The sequence below is a fragment of the Pavona decussata genome, unplaced genomic scaffold (genome assembly GCF_977016875.1).
Source record: "Pavona decussata unplaced genomic scaffold, jaPavDecu1.1 SCAFFOLD_8, whole genome shotgun sequence".
In the NCBI taxonomy this organism is placed as follows: Eukaryota; Metazoa; Cnidaria; class Anthozoa; order Scleractinia; family Agariciidae; genus Pavona; species Pavona decussata.
This window is the reverse complement of record NW_028145431.1, coordinates 2,520,063-2,545,464: the sequence shown is the minus strand read 5'-3', so window position 1 is coordinate 2,545,464 and position 25,402 is coordinate 2,520,063. Positions and strand designations below refer to the sequence as shown.

The following is a 25,402-nucleotide window of genomic DNA, read 5'->3' as shown; positions in this document are numbered from 1 at the left end:
TTGCTAAGTCGTCTTCTCGTTACACATAATCCACCATATTGAAAACTAATTGCTCGTTGTTTGTTGCCGCGTTTTGCCCACATCTGCCGGAAAACCTCTCAAATGGATGAGTTTCAAGGTGCAGAAGAGACATCCTTCGTTGTAGATGAAGTGAGCAACATTATAAAAGAGTCTGTTGAGGGAGCGATTGGTGGAAACGCATACCAACACAACAAAGTCAACCAGTGGACTTCCAATGTCGTCGAGCAGTGTTTGAACCAGCTGACCAAGCTTGGCAAGCCGTTCAAGTACATTGTGACCTGTGTTATCATGCAGAAAAACGGGGCCGGCCTCCACACCGCAAGTTCTTGCTTCTGGGACAACACTTCGGACGGGAGTTGTACAGTGAGATGGGAGAACAAGACAATGTACTGTATCGTGAGCGTGTTTGGCCTTGCGATTTGAATCTGTAAACAAGCTGACGTGGAAGTATTTTAAAAACAAACAAGAACATTACCATGCAAGGGACCTTTTTGTAACATAATCTTATAGTTTCTTGGATATTTTAACAAAGTGACAGTACAGTACTGTGTGAAATGTTGTAGCCAAGCACTGCCAGATATGATATCATTAAGCTTACTAAATACTGATAAGCGTTTGTGTTAATCGATGTAATTTTGTTTATGAATTATGAGCAATGGACAGCTGTTGTGTAACTATGAATGTCCAAACATTATTTTTACAAGAAGTCTATGGTTCAGGTTGCTGTGTTAAGTTGTATATTTTGTACATTATAAAACATTAAACTTGTGTTAGCCATTCTTCAAATTGCAGCTTGGTAATTGCTCTTTGCTATGTTTTTATTAGTGATATCAAATGATCACTTCCCTGACATGAATGTGTCGGGTGTACTTTATTTGGAAGTTTTTTCTGTAGGTTGCATTAATCTTGACATTGGAAAAGACTTCAAAATCCAAGCTGTACATCGAGCAAAAGAAACTTTTATCTAACTTGCCCCAGGAAATCTGATCCCCAAATCAGAATACCAAATTAATTTATACCTCTTCTAAGCAAAAAGAGGCATTAATTTACTTTGTGGTTTACCAATGGGTGGGGAACAGCATTGGTTAAATTGAGTGTGTATTCTTCATGTTTGGAATACTTCTCTCCAAAGAACAATACTGATTACGTCCCCCACTCCACAACAACAGCCAGAAAATAGTCAAAGCCAACGTGATTGGCTATGCAGGGTGTCTGTGGTCTTCTTACAGTTCATTTTAATAAAGCAGATCCAAATTATCTTTATTGTTCATGGCACCAGTTCTTTAAGGCTTCAATGGAAAGGGATTAGTTCAACTTTGAAATTTGATATGACTTCAATAGATGAAAGGATTCATTAATTTACTTTGTGGTTTTACCAATGGGTAGGGAACACTATTACATATTAAATTTAGCATGCATTCTTTGCTTGAAATACTGATCTCTAAAAAAGGATTGTTGCTGTCACCCTTACCCCCACCCCAAACAAAAAACACCACTCAAAGCCATTCTGATTGGCTTCAGAGGTCCTCAAACAATAAATTATTTCTCAAACAGGCTAATCCAAATTATCTTCAGTGTTTCACAGATGTTTATAGAGTCAGTTCTTAAAAACCTCATGGAAAGAACTTTTAATTGGCTTGATTGTATTCCCAACTTTGAAGGGTGATAACTTTAATAATTTGACTGTTTGATGTTGTGAAATTATGTGAGAAATAAGGCCTACTCATAGTGGGAAAACTTGATTAAAAAATTCAATTTTAAGAATAACAATTTACCCCTAGTGTCTATCTCAAAAATTCACATTCACTTCAGGGGCATTCACAACTCATCACTTCATTAATAATTATTGTAAACTGCGCCACAGGCAGTCTGGCAAAGTCCCCCACACAGTGTTGTAAATTATCCCTGCCCGACTTATCTAGGAAGATTGAAGGAGACTCTGCTCGCAGGGTATGAAAATCTGGCACAAAAATATGCTCAGATTTTTGTCCGTGGACATTATCTGTTCCGAGAAGCGAACAGTTTTCCGAGAGCGAAGCTCGAGGAAAACTGTGAGCTTCGAGGAGCAGATAATGTCCAAGGACAAATATGAGCATATTTTTAAAGCCAAATGGAGGCTATTGTGGTTATTATCCTTCAAATATTTTTCGCAGAATGTAGCAACGAGCTTGAGTATTTGAACATTTCGTTTAAGAACAGTTTACCGTCAAAAACGTTTAGAGCGTATGTTGTTTTCTGGTACTGCTTTATCGACCAGCAGGTTTATCTCTCCTGTCACAAAAGCAAACTGTTCCCCCATCTTGACATTAACTTTAATTGCAAACATGACGCGCCTTGAAGTTTTTGAAATTGGGGAATATCACTTAGGGAATATCATTGGATATTCCCCAGTTTTAGCTGGGGTATATCTGGTCAGGTGAGGCATTTAGACCAATCGCGCGCGAGCGAAAATATTTGATGGATTAAAATATGATATATGTATACTTATGTACCTCTTGAGGAGAGTTTAACTTTTCCAAAATATCATTTTAAAAGCTCTTAACTCCATTGATATTCAATGGGAGAATTGGGAGGATTGATTGGCCCCATGCATACTTTGTGGGGTTATCTATCACCCACCTATACCACCCAGCCCTCCTCCCTCCCCCTCCCCCCTTAAAGCTAAATGACAATAAAAGGAACGCATGATTTTTTAAATAATCTTTATTTTACTGCTAAGCTCAAGTTCAATTCTTACATTGTTACTATTAATGGTTTTAAGAACCCAACAAAAATATACTCTATTAGTTAATTCTCCATGTCATGCACGTTAATACACGACAGCAAAGGAAAATCTTACTATATAGCTTTTTATTCCCTTTAGCTGGCATGTATTGACTTCTGATGAACTTTGTTCACATTGCATGCAAGCTGGTGCAGAATGGAATAAACTCCAAAGTAGAGTCTAACTATCAGACATTGTTTATAATAATATCTGACGAGTAATATATTAAATTATATATATTATGCTGCTATTGGGAAATGCAGACAGTTATCAATGACACTATGTAGATGTGCAGACTACATTATACTTTAAGCTACTTTGGGCTATTATACATTTTATGATTTTTATGTATTTTTTCCCTGCTAATAATGAAATTGTCACTTTCATATTAAGAAATCCAAACAGATCTACATGCACTAAACGAATTCAAGGGATGAAACTACGAGATAGCTATAAGTGTAGAGATGTGACTGGCTATCAAACACCTCAGAAATGTTAAGAAAGAGATGAAATAATGGGAGAACATTCCCAGCTTGAAGTGAGTTGGTTGTTACTAGGTGCTGTGGCTTGAAAAGGAATATAATTTCTATTAATCAAAATATTTTCTTGATTTTCACCACATAATTACCAGTAGGACTATAATGAAGGCATACGGTCATGAGCTCATGTTTAAAATATAAAAAATCTTTGAGCCATGGGGATGATTGACGCTGGTTTGCAGGTGATGTGCTCTTTCTTTTTAGGGTCTTCACTGTCGATGATGTGAACCTTGTAAGTCTGCGGATCAACTGTGGATATAACACCAGAGACAGGTTTAAAATGTCATTCCAAGATAACACAAAGAATTGAAGAAAAACTCACCCACAAATCTGTTGTCTGAGAGAGCCACCTTAACTTTTCAAAACTTTAAGTGGCTCCGAACCCAACCTAAACCTTTTGTTAAACTTGTAAAAAGTTGCTGATTACAATTCAAAAATAAAAATGGGAGTCACCAAATTCGTTATTATTGTTATTATCATTATCATTATCATTATCATTATCATTATCATTATCATTATTATTATTATTATTATTATTATTATTATTATTACTTAAAGCTAAATGTAGGGCTATTTTTGACAAGTTACATTGTTTCTATGGTACCTTGTTATATTGAGAAAAAACTATAACTTGTTTTCCAATAATTAGACATTAGACAGTATAATGTCATACCATTAATTTGTTGTGTCAACTGATAAAGAGTGGTAGTGCTAGATCCATCAAAGCTCATGGAAAGTGTTGCCAGGAAACCAGTGCCAGCCACCTTAATTGCCAGACAACAGATAACCAATAGTTGGCCTCCCCCATTTGACAGACAAATGGCCAACAGTTCACCATCAGTGTTAGTTTTAAAGCATGTGACAAGCCCTCTGAAATGCAACATGACACTAGACAAATGACACAACTTTCATAACAAATTATTTACCTGTAAGCTTGGGTAAATGGTTGTTGAGAATCATATCTTTCTTTTTCACTGTTCGGCACCTACAAGAAAAAAGCAATCACGTGGCTGTGTCATAAATCATGTACAAGATGCCAAGATGCCATCATTCTCAGCCCAAATAGGAAAAGAAAGCCTGAACATACCAAATATTTGATAAGTTAAAAATAAACAAAACTTCCATCTACATGAAGTCAAAGTATATGCATTCTGGTAAAAACAACCCCTAGCAACATCAGGTAAATTGCTGTTCCCTACAAAAAAATTATATTGTTAACACCATGCACAGACAGCATGCCAAATAAATTAAATAACATGACTTGTTTGTGATATATTATATAACACCTCAACCTAGATGCGTACACAGTGGCAGCTGGTTATGATGATTGGGTCACCACAAGTACTTGGATTTCAGTCATTATTACCTTGACAATTCTATAACAATGACACTCCTTGTTAAATGAATTAAAAACTATTTGTTAATAAAATTGAGGTGTTAAATGTATTTCACTGCACTTACCCCTTAACTGCCACAGTTTTCTTGTTGATCCCATAAGTCTGACAAACTTTATTCTTATTACATTCCTACAGATACAACAGAACAGTTCGCTTAAAAACCTTTAACCTCTAACATCAAAAAACAAATTCTCCTATATCTTGTCCCCATACTTTTCTTAGAAAGGTACTAAGGAGAAATTATATTTTCATCCTGGGTGATGAAATCCTTAATCCTGATGACCTCAGGGGTTGAATAAGCATTGATATTACAAGGAGAAATTTGATGCTAATCACTGTTAGGGCTTAAAGGGTTAATGCTCTTTGCTCTACTCTTGTCTCTACATCCAAAACACAGATGACAAAAGCTAAGGGACCTTATACATACTGAATCAAAATCTAGCCAAGCATTAGCTATGAATGTTGTCACTTAATTAACAAAAATGTATTTTTGTGGAATGTGGGGGGCCTGGCGCACGCTACTGGTGTACACTACCAAAAATCGAGCTTCATTTTACTTTTGTGAAATAATTTGACCTCGGATCAAATTGAAAATTGGCACAGACTTCAAGTTTCTAGACTGCTTCCGGTTGGAGGAATGTGTTTTCATTGAAAGGTTTTGTGAAAAGAGAAAATAACGTCACAATGGTGAAAAATACGACTATTTTGAAGGCCACGCGTAACATTTGCAGTCTGATCGGCACATTCTTTAATTTCTCCGCTTCAAGTCATAGAAAACAAATCTGCTTTCTCCCAAAGTAAAAACAACTTATGAGTTTTCATTATCTCCAAAACTGTGTCTAAGAATGAAAAAATAAGTAAGTTATAGTAACAAACAGCAAGGGAACTGATTATTTACCTTCATCGTGAGCGACGAGGTCAACTTTTTTCAGACCGTCTTTGCTGAATTTTTAGTCCTTACTGAGATCCAAATAAAAGACATTCCAAATACTCATAAGTTGAGCTTCCATTCTAGGGTATTGTTTTTTAATTTGGAGAACTTGTCCTTAAATTGCAATATAGTTTTCAAGATCAGACTGTGATTTTTGAGACCGAAAATACAGTTCGGCGTGCCTTAGCACGAATTACGAAATCCTGAATGTGCCACAGCACAAAGAGGTGTGCATAACCTGTGCATAAGTTGTGCCTAAAGTGTGCGTAAAGTTGTGCCAAACTGTGCCAAAACTGTGCCAAAACTGTGCCTAAGTTGTGCCAAAGTTGAGCTTACGAGTTTCGCCTTGTGGTCGACCTTTTGCTGCTTTCGTGAAGTGTGTTCGTGTTGATTCATTCTACGATGCTACCTTTGTTAAGAGACTGATGAGGCATTTTCAAAAACCTTTTAATCCTCTTATCTTCGCAAGAATAAGCGAGGAGAACCTTGCAAAAAGACAATCAAAATAGTGTACTGTCGCTTGAGGAGCCGAAAAATGAAACCGCAACGCACGCGGGGCGGCCCGCAATAATTTGTTTTAGCTTTACCGTTCAAGACAACATTTAAATCACACGAAAGAAAACATTTGGTGAGTATAAAATTTTAGTTCAGTATAGGTAATTTCAATTTTCAAGCGTAAAAGTTGACAATCCTTTCCGCGGTTCAGGAAGACGCATTAATTAACTAGTCTTTTTTACAAGTGTCCGATTACATGAAACGCGATTTGTCCTGTGAATAAACAAATTACAAGATATTTATACCGCTCGGGTTCATAGTGTTAAACTTCTTAAATTAGCTGTGTTTCGGACTCTAACAAAAATGTAAAATGCTTTTACTGATGGAAAAACACAAATCCGATCGAGTTCCAAATCGCTGTTTCATCAAATTAAATTATCTATTCAAAACAAAATGTGCTGTTCATTTCATTGTACATGTACAAGTTGTACTTGTGGCAACAAAATCGTGCTGAATTAAGAACTCTTCCACTTTCCGTTATTTTAGGGTTAATTGTAAACTATAACTAAATCCCTGCAACTGTCAGAAAAATCGAGAGCTGAATTTTTTTGCTTTCACTAAATTTATTGCTAGGTACCGAAAATGTAAACAATTGATAAACCGCAAGCGTTTTTATTTTCCGTAAAATTTTACATAGTGTTAAATATAATGTTTCAAGTTCCATTATACACAAACCAAAATAAAAAAAAATCCAATTCTTGTTTGCTTTTCTCGCTTCCTAGACTGTTCACAGTCCCCCTATTTTTCCGTGGGATTCTCGAGACCGGTACGCTTCGATGAAACCGGCGCCATCTTGGTTTGTAGAAGCGAGCGCGATCTGGGGAGAGTGTCTAAACTACCGAGGGGAGCGGGGGTGAGTGTTAGTATAGTGATTGAGGGGAAGCGAAAAAATAGAGGGACTGTAACAGCTTCTCACTGTCTCGCGTTCCAAAGGCCCGTTGCACCAGCAACGGCAACACCTCATTGGTCAATTAGACAATAGAAGTTCTGAAGCGTTGACAGCATGACTGACGTACCTTTCACCGCCAGTTCTACAACTGGATACGGGCTGGCGTGTAATGCTGTGAAGATCGTGGGGAATGTTTTGATTTTTATCGTTTGTCTCGTCGGCTTGGAGGCCTGATAGTTCTCAAGCATCCTCATCGCCGCTCGCATCTTCCAACAAAACGTTCAGTGTAATATTCGTCTCGGTACGGGTCGAAACGGTGGACGGAACTGTTTCAGAACGGCTGAAAATCAGCGGACGTTTGGCAGGCGGCAGACTGCAGTTTTCCGTCTCTTTGGACTGCTTTGAAGTAGATGGCGAACCGTAGGGACGACTTTTTTAACAATTCTCTAGGGCAAAACAACACACACAAAGCGCTTGAAACGTTGCTCATCGTGGCTTTCGTCGCAAGCGCTTTTGCAAACACGTGAAGATTTCCCATCTTGTGGATCCACTTCAACTCCAAGATGTACTTTTAAAAGATCGGCTAGAGGAATGCTGGCAACTCCGGCTCTTTCCGGGATCTTAAACAAATTTTCTGTGGAAATGTACTTGTTTTTCTTCCCGAAATCGCCGACTGCTATTTTAAAATAAATGTTACAAACGCGGCATGCATCTGAAGGTTTCGCTGTTAGCTTCACTCTATGCGTTCCGCTTGTATTGAAATTCACTTTGCAAATAGCTGATGCACTGTACTGTATTTTCATGCCTATCCTCACTCGGAAGACTTTCGCAACTTTATTCTATTTCGCAACTGTACTTTGTTTCGAAATGGTACAGAAACTGTACTGTAACAAGGACTATCGTATTTCCTTCAATTTGACATGTTTATCTCTGGGGAGTATATTTTTTAGTTGATTCAATTAGTCGAGGCGACAAAGTTTCGGTACGCCCCTCGAACACCAGACAGTGAGAAGCTGTTACAGTCTCCCTATTTTTCCCGCCGCCTCCCAACTCCGCTCCCCTCCCCTCGGTAGTTTAGACACTCTCCCCAGATCGTACTCGCTTTCACAAACCAAGATGGCGGCAGCTCCATCGAAGCGAACCGGTCTGGAGAATCCCACGGAAAAATAGGGGGGCTGTGAACAGTCTACTCGCTTCCATTTTTTTCTTCCCTTTTCACGGTGCCGAAAAAATGTTAGCGGCAAATTAAACGCGTCGGTCACAGACCAGTTCTTTATTACTGAAAAATGTGCACAAAATGTGCCTAAACTGTGCCAAAACTGTGCCTAACCTGTGCCTAAACTGTGCCTAAGCTTTCCGAAAACTGTGCCACAACTGTGCCTAGAATGTGCCTAAACTGTGCATCAAAATGCGCTTACGCACCAAAATGTTGCATGCGCCAACGCACCAATTTCGTGCGTACGCATCATGTTACGCTCGTGTACACCAGTAGCGTGCGCAAGGCCGGGGTGACTGAGTGGTCAGAGGTGTTGGACAAGTCTGTAAATATCCAGAGGTCCTGCTCAAGCTCTCTCTCTCTCTCTCTCTGACCACTAGATGGATTTCTTTCACATGTAGTCCCCTGTTCAAATCCTTGGCCACATCTCATAAATAGTCAACTGGTAAGCCTCCCTACCGGTTGGTATTTTTAAGAGTTACATTGAGTTTGTAATGTTTATATTTGTGTTATTTACGGTGTCCCCATTAGCACCGCAGTGCTTAACACATTAACAAGTTTAATATTCATTTGTCATTTATTTTTATTTTTAATAAATAATTAATTGTTTCTGGAGACATTGACTCAGATTATTGTTGAAATAGCACAAAATGCCATACCCGCCCTGAATGGCCTATTTTTTTTTTTTTTCTTTCATTTCAAGAAATCCTTGCGTGTGAAAATATAGTTTACTTCATACCTGGCTAACAAACACAACAGAGTTGGCTCCAACAGCAGCGCCAAAGGCTCCAAACATTGGGCGTGGCCTCACAGGCTGTGGTGTGGGGATGGATGCATTGGGATTTCCTGATGAGACGAAAAAAGGGATCAGGTTGATTTTAGATATCAGAATTTCTTTATCAATTTATTATTAATAATAAATAAATATACTTATAATTATATTTATTTATTTATTTATTTATTTATTTATTACTTTAATTAGAAGCAGTATTACAATAATTATTATCATTGTTGCTGTAAGTTTCAAGTTCATCGTCATCATTATCATCATCATTTTTAATTATTTATTATTATTATTATTATTATTATTATTATTATTATTATTATTATTATTATTATTATTATTATTATCATCATCTAATAATTAAAATAAAGAAAAACAACACACATTTACCCATTTGTGACCAAGCAATCTGGCCTCCTTTCACCACTATTTCTGGTTTAGCACCAAACAGGGCAGGCTGCCAGAGGACCAAATCAGCCAGTTTTCCAACCTGGGTAACAGAGAGAGAGAATAGGGAATTATCACATGTCTGAAAATGGGTCAGCATTTCAAGAAGTGGGGACATACCAGCTGGGGCCCAACAAAAATTATGAGCATTGCCTTGCCCCCCAGAACTATGGGAAACATAAAAACCAGCTTCTGTACTGATAGAGGAAATGCTTATTTGTTGTTCAGAAACGGTGAAACCGACCCACCTCAACAGATCCAATGATGTGTGACATTCCGTGTGCCAAGGCTGGGTTTATGGTGTACTTGGCTATGTAGCGGCGCACACGAACATTGTCATTATCACCCTGCCAACAAAAAGAGGAAACTAGTTGTTCAAGAGCACCTGTCATAAACAAGCAAGAACAAGACCAGCTTGCTGTGAACCCATTTATAAACTGTGCCCTTTTGCACCAAAGAATTTAATAATTAATAATTAATAATTAAATTGTCAAAATTTTACCACATTTAGGGTGATAACACTACAAGACACAGATCACTGATAAAATTACCTGTTCATCAGCAAGCTTTCCTCTGAGTTTCTTCATTTTATCAGCTGTTTGCCATGTACGGCAGATCACCTCACCAACCCGACCCATGGCCTGTAATGTTAACCAAATGAGTCACTTATAAATAACTAAGTTTTGATCCATAACAAAGACTTCATCAAGACAAGTGATTCATGAGGAAATCTTAGAAAGAGAGAACAGATCACTGGGCCATTCGTACCTGTGAATCAGAAGATATAATGCTTATTGCTCCAATGTCATGCAGGATGTCCTCAGCGGCAATTGTTTCTGCTCTGATGCGAGACTCTGCAAATGCTACATCTTCTTTTAGATTTCTACGTTAAAAAACACAGTAAAATAAAAAGGGCATACAACTGTAGCTCAACCATTTTAAAATAATGCAATAATTATATTTTTGTAGAACTTGTGCAGGCCTTAAAGTTAAGTTAGGATATTTATCAGTTTCAGTTTTGTCTTCATTAATTAAGATTTGCTAATAAAACACACCGATTGAAAATGACAATATTATATAATTATATTAATTTTATAGTTTACAACTAAAAATCAATCAATCGGTAAATCAATCAATCCATTCTATTTAACAACCAAACAACCAACCATTCAAACCAAGGGGATCAAGAACCTGACCAATACAACTCACAAATAAACATCAAGTGCTGCATTCTAGTGAAACACGTGTTCAATTCCATCACCTTCTGAAGATCAACGACAATAACAACAACACAACAACAACAACACTTTCTTAAAACAGACAGTTACAAGCTGGTCATATACCTACCCGCAAATAGCTGAAGCTAGTCGAGGCGGGTAGGTATGTCTAATACTATTTAAACTAAATACAAATAAATTTGGTGTTTACAAATTGACTAAAATAAAAGTTAAATAAGTAGTAAACAAACAAGTGACGCAAAAAGGATTCGCTAGCTGATAGAAATTAAAGGATTGTTACAAATTTACAAGCTTTTCATTATTTCAAGAATTGAAGAAGGTGTAAGGTGTACTAAGCATTTTCTTTAATAAAGAGGTAGAAACATGAGCTACATGTATTTCACGACTACAAACCACACTTTGTTTATCAAACAATCATTGTGGTAAATCAATCAATCAGCCTAACAGTCTTCCAATCCCTCAGCCACTCGATCAAATAAAATTATTAAGTAACATGCATAAATTATTATATTTAACAACATATAAATTAAACTATATTTTGTTATTATTAATAACATACGGGTCAAGATGATGGCACACCATCAGCATGTCCAAGTGCTCGTCAATAGTGTTGACAGTGAATGGACGCGTGGGATTTGTTGATGATGGAATCACATTCTCTTCTGAACACACCTTGATGATATCAGGGGCGTGTCCCCCACCTGCACCTTCTGAGTGATATGTGTGAATAGTTCGGCCCTGCGAGGAACAGAGCAATGATTTATGTGAAAATGTAAACAAAGTACAGGCTGGAATATTAATGCTGCAAAATTTAGTCAAAGCAATTTGAATTATTTTGATGTTGAGACATGTGTATGTTTACAATCATCATCATTATCATTATCATCATCATCATCATCATCATCATCGTCATCGTCATCATCATCATCATCGCTCTCTATGCCAGAAGGCACATGCACATAAGGTGGTAAGTCTATAAAAAGGCACCTAAGTATAAAGTTAATGAAAGCATAATTTGAAACCATGATATTTTTCACTAATAAATTAGCTGCTTGTCACATTTTTTTGAGATTCAGTAACTATTTCCCTGATTTTTTGCATTCTTATGTGAAACTTTTGGTTTAGTCAAAAGAGTATTTTATTGACTATTACTAAATTACCTTAAATGCTTCTACTGATTGTTCAACACAGGCTGATTCATTCAGAGTATCTGTATGGATAGTGATCTAAAAGAGACAAATTAGCTATACTGACTGAGTGTAATGTAATAAGATATTAAAATATATGAAGAGGTCAGGGCGCATAACCGTCTTATGTCCAATTTTAAGCTGATTTTTTGTTTTGTTCATGTGGCTTTCAATTTTGTCAGGGAACATTGCTCTGTAGTTTTTATTTCCCCCAACTGGTTTACGTTTAGTTTTCAAGAAAAAGGAGGTCAAAATAAATTAAGTCAGCAAAATTTGAAATAAGATGGTTATGGACTCAGCCCTCCAAATATCTATATTGAATTTTTTCACTACCGGCCACAATCAATGCACCTTGCTTGAAGGGATTAACTGCTACATCTTTGTGGAAAATCCTTATGAACAGTAGTCCAACAATCGTGTCGCATGCACTGTACAATTAATTGACTGGCGCTTGCCATCTGGTTTATTGGGAATCCAGAAAGGTGATAGGCTTTGTAAGATTTAACTATTCTCTGATAGCCTCATTATATACAATGATATTATTAACCTGCACATCATGTTTTTCAGCAGCTGTCAGGGCACAGTCAATGGCTGCAGGTGTCGTTCCCCAGTCCTCGTGGAGTTTTAACCTATGGGTAATTTGAAAAAAGCTCAACATTAATGATATCAGGGGCTTCTTTAAATTTGAGCATCAAAATTTTTAAAAAATATAAATTTTAATACTTATATAGCGCCCTTTAACATCTAAATGATCAAAGGCGCTTTACAATCCAAGAAAGTGCATCCACAAGATGCAAGGATGCATCGGAAAAAAATGAATAAAAAATGTTTCTGACAGTTTTCCTTCTGATCTTGTAGTTGACAGCTATCTAGAAATTTCATTCTTTAAAATAATATTATTTTTATCAATTAAATCATAGAATGATCCAGTCTAGGTAATCTGCATTTAATCTCTGACAACATGCAAGCGATTAGGAAGCCTATCACGCCTGTCACAGGGGTGAAAGGGAGGTTACTGTTTATAATATTACATGAAATTTCATATTAAGTTAAGTTAATCTTTGCATAGACACATGTGCGAATTACAGCACCATGTATACATAGCACAAGGTTTTTTTACCGGTTTGTGAAACTCTTTACATTATTCTAAGGCTTCGATATTCCATCTGACCAGGCAAACATGCAAGAGCTAAGCCCTGGACATGGAATCGTCAAGCACCATTGAAACACTCACCCAATGGCACCAGCTTTAATCTGTTCCTCTAACTCTTCTGCAACCCCACTAGACTTTGATGTATTCCCCTTTCCTAACGACAACAAATTATTGTATTCTAAACAGTTTGTATGGAAGTCAAACCAGCTGACATATCAACTCTGGCCAAATCTATGGGTTGTATCAAAAACCTACCCCTAAAATCTAGTCTCAGAAAAAATTAGACATTAGTTTGTGAGATCAGGAGGGGGCTTTGAGGTCTTTGGTTTTGATGCTGGCAGACCAGAATTAAGGTACAGGTCTTAGATATCTTGAGACACCCCAAATCAGTGTGCTCTGCCGATGCAAGTCCATCTTTTCCCATGAGTAGATCACCAACCTTCCAAAGTTGAGACCATTTTACATACCATTATGGAAACTATAAGCCAAACTTGCTGCCAAACTAATAAGACTTTAGTCACTGTAGAAAACGTTAAACTTGCAGGGTTGTCATAGAGAATACACATCTCAAATATACTGTACTGGCATATGCCAAAAGCTTCATGTGAGGTGTTGGCAAGTTCATACAAGACATTGTTGGTGCACATGATTACTTTAAAGCAAACTGTGTGACGGCAGTTAACTTTACCTGTAAATCCAAAGTTAAGAGGAAAGCTGTCTGTACTTTGAATCATTGCTCTGGAAAAACAAATTTCATTGATGATCAGAATGTTTCATTACACCCCCTAACCTTCACATTAAACAAACTTTGTTATGTCACTAATCAACCAACTCACTTGATATGATTTGGTCCTGGGGTACAAGTTGTTGCACATGTACCAGTAGCAGGACCTGAAAAACAATAATTAAGACATACTGTACAACTTCTTTAATTATTTTTTATTTACCAATGGAGCCTACCCCCTCAAATGTGAGGATCATTGGCTAGGGTCAGCATTAAGTAAAAATATTAAATTTACATGAAGTTTCAAAGGATAACAAAAATATTTGGGTTTGAGTGAATTTGAAGGACCATAAGCTAGACGATAATGTCACCTGATAGTTATTTTCATCAATAATTTAATTTACGGTAATATTGATTTAATTAAGTCTAGACCTATGATCAGCCTTACTCTTGGTCCCTTAAAGTCAAAAATGGAATCATAACTACTCGTTCTGAATTCCCTTTTTTTTGTGAGACTGACTGAACAATAATTATTAAACCATTAATTTGAATTCATCCAACAGGGCTCCACTACAAGGGAATACTGTAACAGATCCTCAACTAATAATTAAAAATACTAAAAAATGAAGTACGCTGTATGAAGTATTGTTGACTAGCAGGTTCATCTCAGCAAATTATTTAAGACAAAGTGGAAGTAAAACTGCCCACTCATATACACCTGTTCCTCCTCCAACCATGGTTGTGAGTCCTGATGCAATCGCCTCTTCAGCAAGTTGAGGGCAGGTGAAGTGAATATGAGCATCAAATCCACCTGCCGTCAAGATCAGACCCTCGCCTGCTATCACTTCTGTTCCAACTCCACATACCATTCCCTAGAAATGTCAAAAAACTGCAATTGCAATGTACTGACTAGATGTTTTGGAGTGTCAAATGCATGTTAATACGTATTGACTGTAGATTGACGTAAAGGCTAAAACCTGCAAGAACTGCACGGACAAGTTTTTGTCACTCTGAGGGTACACTATTGCTACCTGATGTTTCTTTTTAGCCTTTGCACAACATTAATTCAAAATAAAATATCATTAAAAGGTTTCAAACAGGAAAACCAATTATGTCTGATAACGTCATATTTTGGGATAGAAATTTACTACCAGCCCTTGCCACAAACTAAAAGGCATTCCCAAACTACACTATATATGTTCCATTTGCATGCAGGAATCATAACTCTGTTAGTGGTATATATAATAATGTCCCTGATTATTGTCATCTACTTCATTATGTATAATTTGGAAAAACACATAGTAAAGAGTATTGGTTAGTGTATCTTATTCACTGTAAAACCAATTGATAAAATAAAATAATGAAACTCAACCAACCTCAGTGACTCCTGCCATGACATCTGGGTTGCCACCTTTTCCAATGGCAGAAATAACACCATTCTAAAATTGCAACACCATACCACAATCAAGGTTCATTGGGTTATGCAGTCTTTCTACCTTAATCACAGCAGCCAAGCATTTTGTCAAGTTTTCCTTTAATTTGACTACTACAGGTACTAATTTTGACTAATTTGACTAATTTAACCAGGAGCAAGCACACCCGGCAGGGATATGGAGAAGCCACCTGCTCCCTTGTATAAACTGTACATTAAATATATGCCCTCCACCCCCTCCGCACCTCCCAAGGGTATGGCTTTTGAGTCATCTTGGTGTGAAAATAAATAGAGATGTAACCACTCTGGTCTGAAAGTCTGAACACGGGTATGTGTTTAAAAATAGGTCCTGAAAATTTGGTCTGAAATACTAAGGACACCCTCACCAAAAAAAATCTGAGAAGTATATCCAGCCATAACCTGAGTATCAGGCCTTTCAAATGAGAGAGGGAGGGGGAGGGGAAGGAGGCTTTTCAACTTCCTTTCTCCCCCACTGACCCTCCCCACTCCGAAAATCCTGATACCCAGCACAATGATATAATAAATTTATTATATAATTAACACAGTACTAGTACTTAGCCAACCTTGATTCCCACATCTGCCTTGATGATCCCTGCAACAGCATCAACAATCAATGCATTGGTGATAACAGTGTCCAATGCTGTTTCTCTGTTGGTCACATTTGCAGCTTGACCCATGCCCTCTCTCAAAACCTAATATTGCAAAGTACAGTGAGTTTTAGTAAAACAAAAGAGACATTTATTTAATAGTTATCAAACGTCACATGAATGAGCTTGTTTTATATTTCATATTATTATTTATTAAGTGTATTGTCACCTTGCCTCCTCCAAATTTAAGTTCATCTCCATAAACTGTGAAATCTCGTTCTACTTCTATGATAAGAGCACTGTCACCAAGATAAACCTGAAAATATTCACAATATACACGGTCATTTATAGGAAGGTATTAAATGAACTTTCAGTTGGCTTGAATAAGTTCTCTTCAAAAGCCTAAAAATTTGAACTAATAAAAATAATTTACTTCCAAATTTGTCAGAAATAGTAATATAGCATAAATTTACCAATCGTCCTCTTAGCATGACCCTTCCAAGGGGAGTGCCGCATTTGAGTGTTTGCTTCCAGCAGGATCAAGGTTAAAAGGTTGGAACCTTAACTAAAGGACTCTGGGGAGAGGAGGTGTTTGGCTATGGGAGATCTCCTCTAAAAATGCTTTGTGGCAGGCTGCAGGCCCCATAACAGTCGTCTGATAGTAGACAGCAAGCTAGGTCTTATTAGGGGTCATCAGTTTCGATTGTGTTCATCGGATATAGAGATGCGACACATTCATCACGGCAAAACATCATTTTGAGATAAGTGTGTATAGCTATAGCTAATGGTCTAACATTTACCTCCAATTTGGTCCCAATGAAAAATCTCATTTCCCCAACAAAAAATCAGCTGGCGTGTGGCTGGCTTTTAAGTGTGTGAAACTGTCAGCTATTAAGTAATAAAATAATGTTATATTGATATAAAATGACACCGTCCAGTACCTTGTCTCCAACAGTGGGGCCATATATGTTAATGTATAGCTCCCGCGAAATGGTCGCTTTGCTGACAGAGGTTACCTTGTCATCCTACACAAAAACAGTCACATGAATTTAAAAAATATTAAACTTAAATTTAATTTCACTTCACTGTTGTATATGTTCACGATTATTTGATGGACCTATACTTGCTAAAGTGACAGCTAGCAAATGTTTCATAGTGATTGGAAAGCATTTAGGATGCTTTACAGTGAGATGAGTACACAAAGGCATTCGATAATATGCTTCTCATCGCCATATCCTTATTACAGCTTATAATAAGTCTAATTCCAAATTTATTCAGTTTTAGTTTATTTGCCGCACACAATTAAGTTACAATGATTAATAAATTACAATGATTACAATGGTTACAAATTATTACAAAGTTACAGTGATTAAAGTACAAGAGATAGTAAAGAAGTGACGAGGGAACCCAACAAAAACCATGGGGCTTGTAAAACTTAGGTTCCTACCTGTGGCTGGTGTGCAAATCCTTGTTCAACCACTTTTTTCATCACCTTGTCTAAATTTTCAGGCAAAGCAGGTCCATCAACGAGTCCATTTCCCCCTCGAACAACTCTACGAAAGAAACATGAAGCAGATGTCAGCGATTATTTCTGAGAATATAGTATAATTTTATGAGAGAAAAAATCCTATAAGTTAACTTACAATTAACCTTAAGGTGGGCATATGTGTCAGAGCCATGCTCCTTTCAAAATTGGGTGAATTTTAGAAGCTTATTAATAATATTAATAAGGTGGGTGGTTATTCGAATAAATACTGACAGTAATAATATTACTGCCAGTATTTATTCAAATTATCGCCCACCTTCGAAAAAGCGCCCACCCTGAAACCCTAAAAAGTTAATAAGTGCCCATCCTCAAATAAGCGCCCACCCTAAAAGCCCGAAAACTTAATAAGCGCCCACCCCACCCCCCTCCCAACAAAACAACCATTCTTGGGGGAGTATGGACATTTTCTGGAACTGCACATAAAAAATATGAGACGTTGGATATTGTTTACAAGCCCTCAGCGAGATGAACAAAATGAAATTCAAGTGCTCTTAGCCTACTTGAATGAAAATGACAGAAAATAGTATTATGTAACAAACATCAAAGTTACAAATTAAATTCCTGGTGCTTATTGAATTTTTTTGAAAAAGAAAGGCAATGTATGATCACCTGTTTCCAGCAATCTCGACAAGTTCAATTGTTTTGGTGTCTCCAGGTTCAAACCGCACAGCTGTACCAGCAGCAATGTTCTATAAACAGATTTAAGGCACAATTAAAAAACCAAGTTTTGCATTTTGTGAAGCACAAGGCATTGTCAATATGTATTGAAGCTGTATATGGCAGTATTATTATATTCATGGTAACATTACCAGTCTCATTCCATAAGCAACTGCTCTATCAAACTGAAGTTGCTTGTTAACTTCAATAAAATGATAATGACTTCCAACCTGAAAAATCAATTTCAAAACAACATTATTACTTAAAATACTTTTAACTAAAACCCGATGAACAGTATCTGTGCCAGCTAAAGACAACACAGATTATTAAGGCAAAGAAAAATTCACACCCAAGTCAAAAGCAACCCCTATGTACAGTCAGCAAATATAGAGTTTCTGTCATTAGCACAAAAAGACAAGGTCAGTATTAGTGCTACCCTCTGGATATGATGCTAGTATATCACAGGGTACCCAGCAAGTAGCGACTAAGAGTATTACTACTCCTTGCCCTGGATGGATACCCAGCATGTAGTGACTAGGGGGATTACTACTCCCTGTGGATGGGATACTAGTCCATCACAAGGTTCCCAGCATCATGAAGCATGTGAGGGTATTGTTACTCCCCTCTATGTGGGATGCCAGTCTGCCACAGGTTACCCAGTATATGTATGAAGTGACTGGGAGTTACTACCCCCCACCACCCCCCCACCCTCCTTTCCCCTCATAGGGTTTAATACCACCACAAGTGTGGAGTTTCTGGATGGAAACAACACCGCAATGCTAACCTCAAACCACCAACCCTCTGATCATACAATCCACACACTAACCCCCTAACCATGTGCACTGTACTTGAGCCACAATAAATGAGGTTTAACATACTTGAATGGGTCGATCACACAGGCTGGTCACTTTCAACTTCACTGTCCTTCTCTTAGCATTCAGTGTGATGTCTCCAGACGCAGAGGGCACCAAGGCACCAGGTGCTGACTTTGCCTGAAAATAACCTCAAAATATTAGGTAACTATCCAACTATTTAGTCGTTGCAACTCTAAAACATAAATAAGATAACACATTGCATTAGGCAGCTTTGCAATGCAGATGATTTTCAGGTTTGTTACTTTTTATGTATTTAGTATTAGCACGCAGAGTGAAGTATTGCAAAATTGCAACTGATCTAGTGGAATTCCTTATACTCCCTCCCTTCCCACCCCCCCCCCCCCCACCCCATCACAGTTAAGCCCAAAAGACTACTCATACATTCATTTCCTTACAGGCATAATCAATTCATAATCTTGTTAATCCAGGCACTCTATTCCTTAATGGTCCATGTTCTGATGTCACTCAACTGAATATATTGACCTCTGAGGTAAGCAGCTACACCTGATGTTGAGGACGGTGCCTACTTTTGTTACTGCACATGTGTTCTGCCTATCTCCAGATACTTGGGTTTCCTATGGGTGGTGCCTGCTAATACAAGGATATTTTTGCGCGGTTTAAAAGTATGCGGAGAAAGCAGAACTTAGCAAGTGCTCTTGGTATTTAAAAAGAATATTGGTGGTAACCACACATTTTTTCAGAGCTTCAATTTGATTTTAAAAAAAATCCCATACATTAATTGCTTTGTATTTTAGCATTTTTTAAAATAATAATTGTTGTTTCTTAATTATCTCTAAAAAATGTTCGGTTACCCTCAATTTTCTTTTTGGATTCCAAAAGCCCTTACTAAGATCTACTTTTCCAGCAGTAATAAACTGCACAAAAATACTTCTGTATAAGTAGACACAGTCCTAAGTCCTTTAGAGGCACTGATGGTCCCTGGTTGTACGTAGGGGGCCCAAGTTACTACCCACTCAATCAACACTTACCAAAGGAACCACATTTGCACTTGCTGATGCAAATTTCTCTACTGGTGGTACAGGAAGGAAGCTTCCATACAAAGCAAGAGACAAGTCACCATTTTCTTGACAAATGGGGTTATGAACCGTGACCTTATTGGGAAACAAGTTATGAATTAATGAGTAAACAGAATTATATTATTTATTTATTTCTTCACAAATCACAGGCAGCCATTAACTTTGAAACATACTTTAAGTCTTTGCAAAAGACCCCTTTTGTTGACTACTGTAACAGAAACTTATAATAAAAGTTATAAACTGTTAAACACATTTTTCACTCAGGCTCTTTCTGTTTCCGGATATTTAAAACCCTACCAATTTGGTTCCATCTGGAAAAGTTCCTTCCACTTGCACCTCATGAATAAGGTCCCCCACACCTGGTAACACTTGATTCAGACCTATCAATAGACAAATTTGAAATGAAATATTTATTTTAATGCACTTTTCAGCTTCCTAACAAATGTTACCTATAGACAGAAACAAAGCAGTTGACCATGGATGTCAAAATTGGAAAAAAAAAAACGGTTTGTTTTTCAGGTTTTATAAAACATTAAAAACACTGACAAATTTCACATAGATGCAACTAGCTGAATTTCAGACAACATATTGAAAAGCTGCAAATGCCATCCGCTGACACTACGACCCATCAATAAGTTCAAGGAATGAATATTCGAATGACTATGCACTCCGGAAATCTTTACTAACTGTACTTCCACCACATAACTCTTAATTAAACTAGCTAGGAATAGTGAAGAAGCATATGATTAAAGATGTCCTCTTAGATGTACAACTTCAGTTATCAGCTCAAACACTACATAGTACTGTCTTTGTCCTCCAGTCCCCTCCCTTTATAACAGCGTTTGTTCCCCTTCCCTTTTTTCCCCATGCACCCATTACTGCCTGCTACAGTGTTGAGTGAGTGAGGATGAGGCAGTAGTACTGTTATGAATTATTAGGAAGTTTAAGAGAAGAGCAGTGCTTATTTCAAGATTTACAGTCCGCATTTTAGATCAAACTTACAAATTTCTTACCTAAAAACTTTTTTCCTAAATTCATCAACTCTGACACAGTCCTGCCATCTCTGATTAATTCATTGAGCTGCAATTTTGCATTTAAACAAATAATTTATTAGAAAACATATTAATATAATTTTAAATAAAATATCACACACGGGTACCACTGAATTTGACTTAATTTAGTTATTAAATAAAATATATCAATAATTTCAAGGAATAACATCAATGACAAATGGAAGATTTCTTCAAGGCACATGATACGTCTCTTTAAACAAAACAAAATAACAGAAGGGGTTTGGACAAGAGAGGCATAAATGCCTTTTTTTCCTTTATTTGATAATTATTGAAATAATATAATATTGCTCCAAATAAGCACTTTATTGTACACAACTGGTTGTCATGTAAAAAAAAACTTTTAGTTGGATATTTGTATTTTGAGTAAAAGTTTACTACAACGACAGGAGAGGCTCTGGGTCTCCGAGGATGCCAAAATATATGACAGTGAAAATTCATAAACTTGAATTTTTGATTCCACACTTCATTCCTGGCTCACCCTAAGTTAGAAAGTTGTGTTCATATGGATGTGAAAAGAACTTATTAAAATAAATAAATTATTGATAATCACAAATCACAAATCCTTTCAGAGTCACAGTTCATGGAAAGTAAAAAGCATACCCAGAGAGGCATTTCACCACGAGAGAAAAGGCATTTGATGTAAAAGACCTTCCAGAGGGTGGGGGATTTAATTTTTACCTGGGTGGGATGGGGAATGTGAGCCTGAGATGTCAAGTTCACACCCTTTTTTCTTGTCCAGTACATGGCCATGGAATGCACATGGTTCCTAATCCATAGGTAAGTAATCAAGGTAAAAAAATTTGATTGAATGTAAATGACCAAAGGACATCAAAGAGGAGGAAGGCCACAAGCATTTAGGCCAAGGAACTAAAAAACTTATGTGTAGGCATTGTAGGCAGAAGGCTTTATTAAAGGACTACAGTACGAGGGCCAAACGCCGGAAAAATGGCAGACTCATCAAACATGTCACGCCATTTTGCTACTGTTTTTTAGTAATCTATCTACGATTAATTTGCCTCCATTAAAATTGATGATTCTGGCAAATTGATCAACGGTAACATAACGAAAAATCGTGTAAACCCATAGAAATCTGTATTTATTTGAACAGGGTAGAGTAGGCATCCGTTTATCTCATGAATAATGCAGTGCGCAGTGAACAGGTTACAATATCTACAATTAGCACAGTGTTCATAAATCGTGGGTTGACGATGTATGAGAGTTTGTCACTAGGGGCACAGGAAAGTGTCTGTTGTCTGTATTTATAAAACCAGTGTCCGTATTAATTTTAGAGAAAATATATAAGCTTTTGGTCCGGACACATGAAAATGTGCATAATATACAGGTGTCCGTATAAAGCGGGTGTCCGTAGAGCGTGGTTCCACTGTAGTGTATACCAACATTTCATTACAAACATTTTGTTTTTGAGTGTGGGGGGAGCATTTAATCATCAAATTCAGTGCTAGGGTAAGGCATTTAAACGGCTTTTTTGCCCCGCAAGGGGGCAAGGTTCAAATTGAACGGAGCAAGAGCTTACTGTGCACGTGTAAATATGAATAAGTTCTTAATTATCATTACGTAATCAGTTTGGGTTGGATGAAAACTGCAATGCCAGTGCAGTGCTCTACCAACTGAGTTATCAAATGGTCATATTGTGAGTTCGAAATATACCCGTGAAGGATGAATAAATGAGTGTAAATATGTGAAACATATATTTTGAACTGCCGATGAAAGATCAAATAGAAGAAAGATCCTCGCAGTTAGTACGCAAAGGTTGAAAGTCTACTTCTTTGAGTCACGCGATGATCAACGAACACACATGAATAATAATAAATAATAATAATAAATTTAAATTTATACCGCTTAGTTTCTACAAAAATATTCGACTGCGCCTTACAAGCAACCTTCTTTTTGGTACTACCCACTTCAATTGTCCAGCACTCAGAAGCTCGGAGAGTCTCGGGCTCAAAAATTATGGATCGAAACAATGAACTCTCGGGTCTCCCACACTCACAAAGTCCATTCTGTACCCCTTTTTGCACGCGTGAAAGGACCTCTATTTTACGTGACTGAAATTGCAAAGGGTTATAGACTACCCTGAATGAAGAACATCGAGGCATAAGAGAATATTCCCTTTACTTCTGGATTCTCGGCTCATTCCTGTTGCGTGATTTATTTTTGTTTTAATGATATGCATTACAGTTTGCACATCTCACCTGGCATGCAATAAGGGCCACTGCTTCAGGATGGTTAAGTTTCAAACAACGTGCGAGACGCTTCTGGGCCAAAAAACCAGTTTGGTGAATGAGAAGTCCCTCTAGCTCCCGTGGACTAAGCCTCATGATATTCAACTCAGGTTAAAATGATTTCTTGGTCTTTGTTTGCTTAGCTTGAATGGCTTCTTCGCACGCTAGCGGCGCGGGTTAGTACTTTGAGCCGGTTGGTTCCCACAATCCCTCTGAACTCCCGGGACCTTCAGGGAGCAGACAGAAAGGGGGCCAGAATAAGTGGGGGGCGGGGCGGGGGGGTGGAACGTAAGGTTTGTCAAAATTGTCAAAAATCGAGCTTCTGACAATGAAAATTGTACCCGTAAAATTGTTTTTTGGGTCACGAATTAGTATTGGAACTTTTGAGAAAAAGCACGCCAGGCTCCCAAGTCACTGCTTCTTGTATTGCTGATTGCAGCTGATTGTGTTTGCCGCGGCCGCGGTGGGTTTCCGGTTTTAAAAGAATCTTTCATTACAGGTCATTAAAGCTTTACTGCTCATGGTATTCCCTTCAGTTTCAGATGCGAGATATTCTGGCTGCAGTTTTTATTTTTCCGGTATTTGTGCGTCATGCAACACAAATGCAATGCATTAGCAAAACATTTTGTGTAGCGAGTTGTGTGGTCGTGATTGTCATGAAAATGTGTTGTGTGATTTTTAAGGCCATTTTTTGTAGCCTGTACACAGCCTCCCTCCAAGAGAAATACACGCTTTTCGCTCGCCTTCTGGCGCCCGCGCTACTCGCGGCTTTGCCGCTCGCGCATCGAATTTCGTGCCTGCTCAGTTGTTTGCGTTCTTCTCGCGGATTTTCAAGCAAAGGAGAGACTGTTCCCCGGGACTGCTCGCAGTCTAGGAAATGCAGGAATAATTAGCTGTCAAGCTGGTCACACGCTTATTGTACTTCTTAGCCTGTGAACAAGCTCAGACGGCGAAAGTTCACAACAGTATGACTTTGGGTAGCCTGTGCAGAAACACTCACTGGTAAGCCAATCAGCTAACACCATTCCTCTCTACCTGGAATATATTAACCGAACGTACACAACCGTATCTTCATTGCGTGCAGCGATAGTATTATCTATATTTCCACTGCGTTTCCAGCTTATTCACCCCGGAATACAAGGAACTGTACTCCCGGAAAGTTCTGTACTACAGCATCAAGAAATAACTCATCAGGTATTTGTTGTTCTCAGTTCATCTACCTACATAATAAAGAATCGAGTCTGTTCCCTGGACTCAATATATTCATTAAACACCAGACGATATGGGTTAGAAAAATCCACCAAGATTTTAAGCGATCAGAGTGTAATTGAAGACACTTTCTAAGTTACTATTACTATTATTATTTTAAGTGTTTTGGTGACTTGTTAGGAGAGCACGAACACAAAGCTTTTAAATCGGTCGACGCACGTAAAGCAGTCCCGTAAACAGCCCCCCGTTCGCCACAAGGGAGCTTGTTTCCCTGGCTGTTTACATGATCACAAACTAGCCTCAGTTTGTCCAGCACGAATTCAATGCAGGCAGATCTAACGGATAGTAGTTACTCCGAGAACTGCGGAACAAGATGGGGAGATCGCCGGTACATTGCAACGCACATGTGTACATTGTGTACATTGCGCAATGTGCCGTACCGTCAAACTTTTTTGGTGGAGGATGGAGGTGGGAGGGGGGAAGAGACCCGTAAATTAACAGGCCCGAATTGGTCTGAGAAATCACTGAAGTAGCATGCTAAGAGATTATATATGATATATATATTTAGATCTCGCTCTCCATAAACAAGTACGACAGGATGTGGGGCAAGTCGCAAACTACGCGTGATTTGCATTACTTTCTAATAAAACAGCTGAGTTAGGATGATCGCGGCGCGGCAACAATCGGTTTATTTCGGTGAATATCTGTAAGGAAACCTTCATTTGTCTTAGAATTCGGGTTGAATTGTGAAGAAAACTAGAGCTTTCTGTGGTGTTTTGGCATCTAAAACTTATTTAGTACTATTAAAAGTTTTGTCCGGACGAAATATACGAAAGCCGAGTAGGGACTTCGGAGTTCGGACTTCTGACTTCCGACT

The 25,402-nt window shown here is 37.8% G+C and overlaps 2 protein-coding genes across 2 annotated transcripts; one reads left to right on the top strand and one right to left on the bottom strand.

Annotated features, from left to right (window-relative positions):
- The first annotated feature begins 8 nt into the window (after positions 1-8).
- Positions 9-807, top strand: LOC146488913 (dynein light chain Tctex-type 1). Its single transcript, XM_085114677.1, has one exon. It carries the CDS (start codon positions 103-105, stop codon positions 442-444), a length of 342 nt encoding a protein of 113 aa, XP_084970803.1. The 5' UTR covers positions 9-102; the 3' UTR covers positions 445-807.
- Positions 808-3,142: 2,335 nt separating this feature from the next.
- On the bottom strand, positions 3,143-23,513 carry LOC146488912 (uncharacterized). Its single transcript, XM_085114628.1, has 27 exons — positions 23,287-23,513; positions 21,014-21,080; positions 20,298-20,380; positions 19,953-20,075; positions 18,967-19,080; positions 18,241-18,318; positions 18,041-18,120; positions 17,333-17,438; positions 16,827-16,910; positions 16,115-16,201; positions 15,862-15,990; positions 15,222-15,284; positions 14,564-14,717; positions 13,958-14,012; positions 13,810-13,859; positions 13,203-13,275; positions 12,516-12,597; positions 11,942-12,007; positions 11,341-11,519; positions 10,312-10,426; positions 10,095-10,184; positions 9,792-9,890; positions 9,487-9,586; positions 9,052-9,158; positions 4,786-4,850; positions 4,251-4,309; positions 3,143-3,573 (listed from the first exon to the last, which is right to left on the bottom strand). Exons 1-27 carry the CDS (start codon positions 23,410-23,412, stop codon positions 3,455-3,457), a joined length of 2,553 nt encoding a protein of 850 aa, XP_084970754.1. The 5' UTR covers positions 23,413-23,513; the 3' UTR covers positions 3,143-3,454.
- Between the last annotated feature and the right edge of the window lie 1,889 nt (positions 23,514-25,402).

Coding starts and splice junctions, on each gene's coding strand:
- LOC146488913 (XM_085114677.1), top strand. CDS start 103: ATGGATGAGTTTCAAGGTGCAGAAGAGACATCCTTCGTTGTAGATGAA.
- LOC146488912 (XM_085114628.1), bottom strand. CDS start 23,412: ATGAGGCTTAGTCCACGGGAGCTAGAGGGACTTCTCATTCACCAAACT. Junction 10,427..11,340: donor GTGTGCCATCATCTTGACCC/GTATGTTATTAA, acceptor TTTTTAACGTAG/AAATCTAAAAGAAGATGTAG. Junction 9,891..10,094: donor GAAAGCTTGCTGATGAACAG/GTAATTTTATCA, acceptor TTTTGTTGGCAG/GGTGATAATGACAATGTTCG.